This window comes from Rhynchophorus ferrugineus, unplaced genomic scaffold (genome assembly GCF_030347505.1).
Source record: "Rhynchophorus ferrugineus isolate W39M unplaced genomic scaffold, kcgeb_rfMv2 rfM5, whole genome shotgun sequence".
In the NCBI taxonomy this organism is placed as follows: domain Eukaryota; kingdom Metazoa; phylum Arthropoda; class Insecta; order Coleoptera; family Curculionidae; genus Rhynchophorus; species Rhynchophorus ferrugineus.
In genome coordinates this window covers 8,698,093-8,710,166 of record NW_027472584.1, presented here as the reverse complement: position 1 = coordinate 8,710,166, position 12,074 = coordinate 8,698,093, and the positions used below count along the sequence as shown (strand labels likewise).

Below are 12,074 nucleotides of genomic sequence, written 5' to 3'. Positions count from 1 at the left end.
AATAAAATCCATCTCATTCAGTGTACGGATGAAATAGAAGATCAGTTCTCCAGCAACACAGTCTGTAGTGTAGCAGCCTCTATTCGCCCTACATTAAATAATAAGATCTTCAACTTTTAGCTATTTTTTTTTTCATCATGTGATGCCCAGATATCCTTTTAAGCCAACTGCAGCAAAGAAAAATCGAACCTACTGGAATAAGAGACGTTATCGATAATTTTGAACGCAGTATTATTCAAATTCGAAACAATATTGATAACATCATAGTGAATCATCAGATATAATAAGTCATGAGCCACCAGAAAATAAACCAATATACTATCCAGACAACAGTAAATGTGATCACCGAATTTGTGCTTTAGAGGCGTGTGATGTTATAATAAATTGTGAAAAAGATCGATTTCATTTTAAAGAGCATCAATGCAACTATTACTTTTCTTTTCGGGATAATTTGGAGAGTATTGCGATAAATTTCCTGAGGATAAATTCACTTTCGTATGATCATTTCATACCATACTTAATAAAGAACGATTACGAACTGAACTGTCAGTTATTTATTCAAGAAATTATTGCAGAACATTAAATGGTGCACTACCTCTTCTAAAATGTTTAATAGCAAACAACTTAGGAGACACGTTAAAGAAGACTAGACAATTTTTTGAAATCGTGGTAATAACTCCCATGACAACATCAGAGATATGTTAACACTAAAGCGCATCAAAACGTTTTTCAGAAATTCATTGGCCGAAAATGACACAACGAAATGAAGTGATTACCAAATTTGCGAACAGAAAAGAACATAGGATAGGCTCAATTTATAAAAAATAATTAAGTTTTTTTTTGCAAAAATTGCAGGACATCTTAAAATTTTTATCAGGAGCCATCACTGTGTATAATAATTAGTGTATGATAAATAACAAACATTTTTCAAAAATACGTTATGCGAAAAATTAAAAAATGTATTTGTTTATCTTCAGCTTTAAGTTATTGATTCATTTAATTTAATTATTTTAGAAAATAAATATTTGCTTGTGTATCGATTCAAGTACAACAGAACAGTAGCTGAGTTTTTGTTTGTGGAATTTCCGATAGCCGTTCCCTGTAAATTTGATTATTTCTGATAAACCATGGAGTGTTTAAGATTCACCTGCGGAGCTTATTTTAGAAAACTTGAAGCCGTTTCACCTGGTTAGGTGTAACAAACTTGAACTAGACATTAGATCCGTAGAGGAGTACGGAACGAATTAACATCTTGTAAAATAAGGATTTGATGAAGATGGGAAGTCTGCTAGAAGGCCAGATCATAGAAGATAGCAGGTTTGCTATCCCCGAACCTTTTTAAATTGCTTTCTGGATTTGGAAATGCCTACCGAACCGTCGGTTGAAGTGGAGACCTAGGTACGTAACGTTATCCAGCCATGGAATTGTTTCACTTGACCGCATGATCGAGCTGCTTCTGTAAACGTTTTTAATTGTAACCTCGAACCTGAGCTGCAAAACGCGACGTCAATGTGCTCTTTTCTCGGCAGATCTAAAATAAAGAGGAAACCTTGAGGTACACCAGCGTCGATTTGTTTTCGATTGGAAAGTGTTTTCCTGATCTTGACCTGGAAAGATCTGTCCGATAGGCAAGACTTGATGAGAGCGGTTAGGTCTTCTGGGAGGCCTAACCGCACGCATTTTGGGATCAAACCGTCGTGCCAGACCTTGTCGACGGCTTTGATTAGGTTCAGAAGGACTGCTCAAAACTTTTTACGTTGGTCAAGAGCGTGATGGATGTGTGCGGCCAGACACGTAGCCTGATGGACGCATGAGTGGTGAGCGCGAAAGCCAAACTGTTCATCAGGAATGATCTTATTTTCCTTTGTGAAAGAGTTGAGAGCGTAGAGTATTGCTCTCTCGGCAAGCTTCGAAATGACACTGATAAGGCCGATGGGCCTGTAGTCAGTTGGAGGTGATTTTGCTCCTTTCTTGGGAATAACCGCTATATGTGCGTGTTTCCAAGACACCGGGAAATGTTGCAGCCTCATGATGGAGTTAATAATGTTTGCCAGTTCCGCGAGCTGCTTATGCGGGAGCTCTTTAATTGAGTAATTGATATTCCGTCAAAACCTGGAGATTTTCACTCTATGCCTATTAATCAGTTCGTATGGTAGTTTTCGTTTGAGCCTACGCACTTCACTGTTATCACACACATTTAACTATTTGGGGAGTGCATTAGGATGCACTAATAGTCTTTCAGAGTATTTCGCACTCCGAATCACCCTCGTTTTGGGTTCTATGGGGATATCGCGCTGAATCAGTTTGTTGGGCACGTAATATGGGGCATCGACGATGACTCGCAACACTTTATTCTAGAACTTCTGGAGGATATCTATATTAGATTTGCTAGTAGTACCCCACAGTTCAATACCATCGGTCCAAATAGGCCTAAGTATTGACTTATATAGTAGAACCTTGTTATATAATGATAATTTATATTTACACCCTATCAGCCAGTACATTTGGTTTAGTTTAATCCCAAGCTGTTAGCGTTTTGTCACTATATGATTTTTCCACGTCAAACGTCGATCGAAATGCATTCCCAGATATTTAACGTTGTCTGCTTGCGGAAGTTCATGATTATTCAGTTTTACTGAGGGACATGTTCTTCTACAAAGGGTGAATGTCACATGGGTAGATTTTGTCTCATTTGCTTTAATTCGCCACATTTTCAACCACAATTCGACTTTGTTAAGATGAAGTTGGAGGTTTCTTGATGGTTGGAGGATTCAATAGATATAACAATGATCCAAAAACACTACCCTGCGGAACACCCGAATATAGTGGGTGTAGGTTAGTGTATTTGTCACCCTATTTGACAATAAAATGTTTATTTGTGAGGTTCAATTTCAGCAGTTGAAAGTTCGTATGGGGTAAAAGCTTTTTTAACTTAACATGCAGTCCAGTGTGCCATACCTTGTCGAAGGTCTGAGAAATATCGAGAAATGCAGCGGACTATTAAAAATAAAATTTATTATTTTTAGAAGCAAAAATATAATTTAATTGTACTATAATTCAAATGCCATACTAGCTTTGAGTTTTCTAGTACCATATATTAATATATCGGGTGTAATTAACGTGTTCATTCCATATTTTATTAAAATAATTAAATTGGCTTCAATTGCTCAATATAATTATTGCTGCCTTAGTCAGTGAAATAGGTAGAAAATGAAAAGATCAGGGAGTAACTTGCAGAAAAATAATTTATTTATACTAAAATAGTATATTTTAATTTAGTTGAACATGAAATAATAAAGATAATGACAATAATTATGGTTCAATTAATATGTTTTTCAAAAACTCTTACACTTTAATTTTTATAATACAATTAAAGTTGTTTTTCATTCGTAAATAATTACGTTTTAAATATTAACGATATAAGGAATAATGTCAGGCCGTCATGTCTGAAAACCAAACAAAACCCATAAAAAAAAGTCCGGAATAAAACAGTAAAAAATAGTTTGCCTCATAACTAAAAGTTTATACTTATATAAATAGAAATATAGAACAGAAATATATTAATAAAAAGTAAAATGAAAATTTTTATAGGAATAAAAATGATTTTTGAAATCGAAATTTGGATTTTAACTGTTACATAAGTACAATCTTGTATTTTTAACGACTACAGACATAAAATTAAATAAAGAATGAAAATATCTTTAATAATTCAGAAGAAGATATTGAAGAATAGAAATTTTTATAGAAGTAAGCAGCATTAAATGTGAATGCGATCTTAGAAATTGAGAAATATTGGTGGTGTCTTGAGAACGATCCACATATAGCTATTGCGTAACTACAATTACGAATTATAAAAGAAATATAAAATCTGGGCCTTAAAAATTTATATTGCATAGCTAAAATATACAGTTGCTACGTAATTGTTCGTCGATTAAAGATGTACCTGCAACAAATGCAGAGATATCAATAACATATTAATTCAAAATATGACAGTTATTTTTATTAAATATGAATTTAAACTTAACTTAAAATTAAACAAATCTTAATAAAGTAAAAAGTTTACATTTATACATGGGAATTAAATTCGGAGAATAGTACTTTATTTACTTGTCACGTAATCATTGGGACTCTACCGAATGATAGCTATCCCCACCACTAGTACAGGGAGGATTTGGCGCCTACAGACAATTCATAAAAGCGTTGTCCAACCCCCGGGAAGTCAGTCTATGTTCTTGCGTTGAGCCGTGTAGTATTTCGGTAGCTGACAACGATCTCACCGCAAAGTTTCGTCTTTTATACCGTTGTTATAGAGAATGGAGTTTGAAGATTTTCCTCTACATTCGATGGATTCTTCACTTGTATCAAGGTAAATAATATTATAATATTCCTATAATACAAGATATAAAACATAATATTTTTCTGACTCTTATTTTGAAACATCTAAAAATACTTACATTAAATTTTTGTTTCAGGTGTACCTCCGAAACATCAATGTATGAAACTACTTCACGAGATTCTGGATACGACGACATTTCACAAGAAGCGTTAAGCGATGACTGTTTTTTAGAAGAATTCAGTGAAATACAATACACAGAAGACGTGTCTTATCTACCTACAGGTTTCAATAATCTTATTAGAAATCCTATAACACCAAATGCTATACATCCAAACGTCGCTCTTGGAAGCCCGCTGAAGAAAAAAGTCTGCCAACGGCCAGAATTTGCCATCAAAAGGACAACATTATTGAAAAAATCTAAATCAGAAGATATTATAAAAACCACACTGCAGCATAAGAGTTTCAAGTTATTTAGTTCAGAGGAGGTTATTAAAAGTGCTTTACAAAAATCTTGTGAAAGTGATCTTGTTGGAGACTTTACCAGAAGATTTTCTTTGCCATTAACACAATCAAGACATAAGGACCTTAAAGCTATAGATGGTATAACATTAACGAAATTAATACGTGGTGAATTCAGTGATAAAGTATCTAGTTACAAAATTATTGATTGTCGTTATCCATATGAATATGACGGTGGACATATTACTGGTGCATATAACATATATAGTCACGGTCAGTGCGAGGATCTTTTAAATGACGATAATATTGTTGATGTACTCATCTTTCATTGCGAATTTTCTGCTGAAAGAGGTCCAAATTTATCAAGATATTTGAGGAAAGAAGATAGAAGAAGAAATACCGAGAATTATCCAAAATTATGTTTTCCAGAAATATATATCCTGGAAGGCGGTTACAGACAATTTTTCAGTGAAAACCCTAGTTATTGCTCTCCAAATAATTATGTACAAATGATCGATTCAAGATATACCAACGAATTTAGATATTTTAGACAAAAATGTAAAACTCTAGACTCTGACACTCATGTCATAAAGAAGAAAAATCACAAGACACTGAATGTAAAAAAATTAACATTTTAGTTATTTTATATTAATACTTATATATAGGGTTTATCAGTATTATATAATTTAATTATATAGTTTTGAAAAATTATTTATTATTCAGTGCAATTCCATGTCCATAAACACAAACCGTGTTATAGTATTGTTGTGGTCAGGTATAATTAACTTTAATAGTGTATATTATTGTAAATAAATTATTAATAACTTATTTATTGTTAAACAAGTTTGTTATGGAAATATATGTTTGTTATGTAAATATATATCGTATTTTCGTATATTATAATTATAGCGTAATTTTATTTCATATATTAAATGCATAATGTCATTTCAATGTTTTTACTTTACTAAAGCACATGATATAATTTTTTTAAAACAGAGATATAACTTAAGTTATGTATTAATTTCGACGATTTTTTTTAAATTTTAAATTCAAAGTTTCATTCTGAAAGATATACGATACTACTTTGCATTATTTTTAAAAATTTTCAAGAATTTCAAACAACAATGGAAACACATATTAAATGTCTGTAAATACGACAGTGACGACGACAGCCTTTCTTCACTTACTCGTTTTCGAATAATTTCGGTTAACCTAACTTCTAAAATATAGAATACAATTTTCACATGTGGACTATATTCCCTCTAAGTTTCCAACAGTAGTTTGGTCCACAACAACACTTTTTCCTTGAATAAATCATGAAAGTGAGAACACATAGAATTCAATTTATTTGAAATTGCAAACTTATTAAAAATAAAACTAAACTTACCAATAAAAGCTTATAACAATATATTTTTAATTTAAAACTATATTCAGGGCAACTAAAAAATATGCTTTCATAATCTATAAAATATTAAAAGTCCCTGAAAATTACTTAAAATTATACAGAATACAAGTTTGTCGGTTTGGTAATCTCAATGATGAATCCCGCAGGGCATGGATATATGTTTGTGATTTTTAGTAACCAGGCTGGGTGTGAGCGAATGTCTTCTGGGATGGTCTCTAAGTTGATCACTGAGCAATTGGTAGGCTTAATCCTAGGATTGTACTATGGAAAAGCCTAAGTTAAGCAGTGGGTTCAGCCCAGACAAACTCTACTCGGTAAAAACGAAACTTTAAAACAGAAGACAAACCCTAATTGTAAACATATACGTAAACATTAGGAGAGAGATGTAATATACTGTAAATTGTTACAAATAAAGCCATAAAATTCAAATGACAATTTTTTTAAATGTAATAAAATAATACATGATGCGCCACCTATGGGAAAGTTTGCTCAATATGAAAATCATTTTCAAAAACTCTATAGGTTTCTGTTTTATAATATATCGATTTTAAAATAATATTTTGTTAATTTTAAAAACTTATCAATATACTACATATAATAAAATAATGTTTACATGATAATATAATTTAAATTCAAACATATTAGAGTTGTATTAGTGCAACAATTCTTAAGATAAAATGCATTAAAAGCTTGCTCCTGTTACTTAATAAAATTTAAATATTAAACTATTAATATGTCATGTGATCAATTATTGTTATTATTATAGTTTTTTGAGGAATTTACGTACTGTATCGGATTAGATATTGGTGTTGACTATTTATGTCAACTCTTTATCATTAGACGCAGTTTCGAAAAGTCGTTGAAGAACAAGTAAATAAAACACCATTTGCGGAAATATTAATTAATCTTTAAAGAAATTAAGACATGATTAAGATTCTGTTATATTTTCATAAAGTATATAGGGAGCGCCTTGGTCAACTGAAAAAAATATTGAAGGTGTGAGATTGATTTAAGCTGAACTATAAATATAAATACTTAAATTAGCAATCCTAGACAATAGTTCAGATAGATCATGTAGCTCAACAGTTTTCTAATTTTATGAAAATATATATACAGATCTTGATCATCAATTATCCCTTAAAAACCTCATTGAACAATTTTTGATTCATTCATTCATTCATTCAATTCATAAAATCTCCCAACTGGCAAGCGACCCAAATAGAAACTATTATATATCTTTAAAAACATTCAGACTTGCCAAAGTGCTTACCAGTGTAAATCATTTTGTATCATAGAGTAATATATATATATATATATATATATCAATATTCTATATTTTGTAGATTCATATAAGGAGTAATGACCACATAGAAATAAAAGTATAACATAGTTTTTAAAATATTAACAAGTTAATTAATTTGTTGACATTCTATTTATAAATATATCACTTTTATAGTATATAACCAGGTCAAATTCATGGTCTTAACTGTGTTAAATTGCTAAAAGTGTCGGCTATAATTAAATTTCTGCTTTTTATAATGCATTGAAAATTTAATTGAACATACCAACATATATTAAAAACAATATTAAATAATAATTGTAACATATTTTTAATCCTTTTTAATTTTCACTAATGTTATAAATATTAAAAATCCCACTCCTTTACAGCGCCATCTATTTGTTAATTTAAACATTATTTCAACGGTATTGCCAGGTTTTCTAATAAATTATTATTATACGTTGACTGGAAACGTATTAGCAACAATTATATTATTACGATTTTAATTATTATTATTATTATTATTATTATTATGTATATATCCAAATATCCATAGACTGTTATAGTAACATCTTGTTATACCCAATATTGAATAATATAATCTAATAAATTTTTTAAATTAATTTCTATTCAGTACTAAAATAAAACTTTTGTTCTATATATTTCAAATAAATTCTACATTTTGAAATAGTCTTGTCGCAACAACTTTGGCAGCCCAGCAAATCAGCTGTTCTTCATTTATAGACGCGCCAGTGGTCAGGAGTGTATTATTTTGGTTTAAGTTAAACTTACACGGCCTTGATATGGATTCATTAAATGGTAATATTTTATTTATCACTTGATACTTTGACATTCTTATCTTAAATATGTTTATCCTAGCTTTGAATTCGAATTTCTTGTTAATATCAATTAAACCCGGTTTAGTTTCGGATCGGAACAGTAATAAATTGTTGTTATTTTAGTATTTACCATGGGAGGCAAATACTCCAAACAGGACCCTATGGAGATTGAAGTACCACAATTAAAAAATCTTCTTGATCGGGATCCTTACTTAAAGCCATACGAAAAAGAAATTCGGCGCCGGTAAGTTTATTTTTATTTTTGAAGGTCAAGGAAGGGTATTAGTCTTAGCTTATAAAGTATATTTAACATTTAAGGACATTATTGCTAACTTTGAAACTTAACTAACAAATTAAACTGGCCAATAATTATCGTTTTGTTTCATCTTTTGATTATAGACTATTTATTTTGCTGCTAATTCAAATTATTTTATTTAATAATTTTTTTAAACCTATTTTAAGTGCAAACAATGTTGGATTAATTTATTTCTACGGGATGTTAAGATGACATAATAATATTTATTGATATCCAATTGTATGGATTAGCCTTAGTAGTAATAAATAATTTTTTATCTAGACTATATATAATAAAAAATTAATAGTTGTCTTCAGTGATACATAATTAAATTGCATGTTTTTTATATTAATATTTAAAATAGCTTTTGTGTAAAATTTTTGTTGTAGTTATGCTGTATTTAAAGACTATATAGATACCATTGAAAGTAATGGTGGTGGATTGGATCAGTTTACACAAGCCTACAAATATTATGGCATGCATGTACAGCCTGATAATTCAGTCATCCTTAGGGAATGGGCACCTGGTGCTAAAGGTCTTTTTTTAGCTGGAGACTTCAGTAAGCATTAAATATACTAATACAGATACAGAGCAATATTAGGTATTTATAATATTATATTTCATCTTCAGACCAATGGAATCGTGACAGTCATCCATACACTAAACTAGAATATGGTAAATGGGAATTAAAAATTCCAGCCAATGCTGATGGATCTTGTCCTATTAAACATCTTTCAGAAGTGAAGGTATACTAACACAATAATTGGTTATTTATTTGTTAACAATATAAATATTATCTAGGTTGTTGTGCAAAATCAATATGGTTCCAAAGAAGATCATCTTTCTCCATATGCTCCTTATGTTGTTGAACCTCCTAAATCTCAAGGAACAATTTATAAACAGTTATTTTATAATCCACCTGCTGAAGAAGTAAGGAATATATAAACTCATAGCATATTGAACCTACATATATAAATATTTATTAGCGCTACATTTTCAAAAACAAAAGTCCTGAAAAACCAAAAAGCCTTAGAATTTATGAGTGCCACGTTGGTATAGCTACACAAGAATTAACAGTAGGCAGCTATGAAAATTTCTCAGAGAACATTCTACCTCGTATTGTCAGACAAGGGTATAATTGTATTCAAGTAATGGCAATTATGGAACATGCATACTATGCCAGTTTTGGATATCAAGTTACAAGTTTTTATGCCGCATCTAGTAGGTAATGTTCATCTCAGTATAAAAGTTAATTTAATAACTACAATCAATAATATTTTAGATTTGGTACACCTGAGGGTTTAAAAGCAATGGTAGATCGAGCCCATGAACTTGGTTTAACTGTTTTACTTGACATTGTTCATTCTCATGCCTCAAAAAATGTGCTAGATGGTTTAAACATGTTTGATGGTACTGATGCATGTTTCTTTCACTCTGGTCCAAGAGGAACACACTCTTTATGGGATTCTAGATTGTTTAACTATTCAGAATATGAAGTGCTTAGATTTCTTCTTTCTAACATAAGATGGTGGATGGATGAATACCAGTTTGATGGATTTAGATTTGATGGATGCACATCAATTTTGTATCATTCCAGAGGTATTAATATAGAGTCAGTTGGGGTGAACACTGACTTGTTCAAATCCATGTTTATAGGTATTGGACAAGGTTTCAGTGGTCATTATGATGAATATTTTGGTCTAAATGTTGATACAGATGGTCTTGTTTATTTAATGTTATGTAATTATATGGTTCACAAACTAAATCCTAATGCTATTACAATTGCTGAGGATGTTTCGGGAATGCCAGGTTCGTGTCGTCCTGTCGAAGAAGGTTGTTTGGGATTTGATTATAGACTTGCAATGGCGATCCCGGACAAATGGATTGAAGTTCTTAAAAAATATAAGGATGATGATTGGGATATGGGTAAGTTACATTTAAACTATAAAATTATAGCTTCATTTTAAATGTATATTAATTTTGGTAATAATTAGTATTAGGTGTATGTAGAGTCATTTGCCTTATATGTTTATAATCATCTTTTCCAAATTAAAAAGTAAATTCGGTAAATTAATTATGATAAGCAAAAAAATCAATTTTAATTTCTTCTTAAAAATTCATCTGGTTTTTTTTTTATGGTAACAAAATAGCTCTTTGGTTTACTAATGATAAGCATTTGCAATATAATTAGATATAACATACCATCTGGTCTTTCAAAAAAGATGTGGATTATTTTTACATACACCTATTATATTAAGTAACAGTTAATTGTATTTTCTGCTTATTCTTTAGGAAATATAGTTCACACTTTAACAAATAGGCGTTGGATGGAGTCAAACGTGGCATATGCAGAGTCACATGATCAAGCTCTTGTTGGAGATAAAACTATAGCATTTTGGCTTATGGATAAAGAAATGTATAGTCATATGAGCACTCTCTCAGAGCCATCACCTATAATTGACCGAGGAATTGCTTTACATAAATTAATAAGATTTATAACACATGCCTTAGGAGGAGAAGCATGGTTAAATTTTATGGGAAATGAATTTGGTCATCCTGAATGGTTGGATTTTCCCAGGGAGGGCAATAATAGTTCATATCATTATGCCAGAAGACAGTGGAATCTGGTAGATGATGATTTATTAAAGTACAAATATTTAAATAATTGGGATAGAGCAATTAATGAAGCTGAAAATAAGTATATTTATCAAAAATATTATCAAATAAAAATCTAACTGTAAAATAATTTTAGATATGGCTGGTTAGCAGCAGATCCAGGATATGTTAGCTGGAAACATCAAGATGACAAAATAATTGTCTTTGAAAGGGCTGGATGTCTCTTTGTATTTAATTTCCACCCTACAAAAAGTTTTGCCGATTATAAGGTTGGATTAGATGGATCAGGAGCCTATAAGATTGTTTTGAATTCAGATGAAAAGCAGTTTGGGGGCTTTGAAAGAATTGATTCATCAGTTTTAGCTCATGTTAATAATGAGGGTTATAGTGGCAGAAGACATTCACTACAGGTACAAAAAGATATTTGTTCATTTTTTAGTTCAAAGAAGAACTTTTGTACTTTGCTTAATATCTACCCCAAATGATTTATTTCTAGAGTACATATTATATTTTATTCTCTTTCAGGTTTATATACCTAGCCGAACCTGCATATGTCTCGTCAGTGCCGAAAGAATATAAATAGTTTTTTTGTCAATACAATATATTATTATTGTGTTGTGAATTTGTTTTATTTAGAAGCTTGGATAATATAAAATTTGGTCTATTTTAGACTGTTGTTGATCTTGAACTAATTTGTTTAATTTAGAATTGTTTTACATATACATATACATTTTGCGTTTTTACTAAAACTGTTTTTGTAATATTGTTTTATAGTAAAGTTATTTTTTTCTAAAAGTAATGTTTATTTTAACCTGAGTCTCATATTTAAGTTCCTTCTGTTATTT

General features: G+C 30.5%; 2 protein-coding genes across 2 annotated transcripts; both read left to right on the top strand.

Moving 5' to 3' along the window:
- Window positions 1-4,241: 4,241 nt before the first annotated feature.
- On the top strand, window positions 4,242-5,552 carry LOC143197266 (M-phase inducer phosphatase). Its single transcript, XM_076405575.1, has 2 exons — window positions 4,242-4,366; window positions 4,473-5,552. The coding sequence occupies exons 1-2, from the start codon at window positions 4,314-4,316 to the stop codon at window positions 5,431-5,433; spliced, it is 1,014 nt and encodes a 337-aa protein (XP_076261690.1). The 5' UTR covers window positions 4,242-4,313; the 3' UTR covers window positions 5,434-5,552.
- A 2,360-nt stretch (window positions 5,553-7,912) lies between these two features.
- On the top strand, window positions 7,913-12,024 carry AGBE (1,4-alpha-glucan-branching enzyme). Its single transcript, XM_076406264.1, has 11 exons — window positions 7,913-8,298; window positions 8,442-8,562; window positions 9,003-9,172; window positions 9,244-9,359; window positions 9,415-9,543; window positions 9,600-9,838; window positions 9,896-10,212; window positions 10,270-10,539; window positions 10,906-11,311; window positions 11,366-11,639; window positions 11,755-12,024. Exons 1-11 carry the CDS (start codon window positions 8,283-8,285, stop codon window positions 11,806-11,808), a joined length of 2,112 nt encoding a protein of 703 aa, XP_076262379.1. The 5' UTR covers window positions 7,913-8,282; the 3' UTR covers window positions 11,809-12,024.
- Window positions 12,025-12,074: the final 50 nt, after the last annotated feature.

Coding starts and splice junctions, on each gene's coding strand:
- LOC143197266 (XM_076405575.1), top strand. CDS start 4,314: ATGGAGTTTGAAGATTTTCCTCTACATTCGATGGATTCTTCACTTGTA. Junction 4,367..4,472: donor GATTCTTCACTTGTATCAAG/GTAAATAATATT, acceptor TTTTTGTTTCAG/GTGTACCTCCGAAACATCAA.
- AGBE (XM_076406264.1), top strand. Junction 9,173..9,243: donor TTTTTTAGCTGGAGACTTCA/GTAAGCATTAAA, acceptor TTTCATCTTCAG/ACCAATGGAATCGTGACAGT. Junction 9,544..9,599: donor ATAATCCACCTGCTGAAGAA/GTAAGGAATATA, acceptor AATATTTATTAG/CGCTACATTTTCAAAAACAA.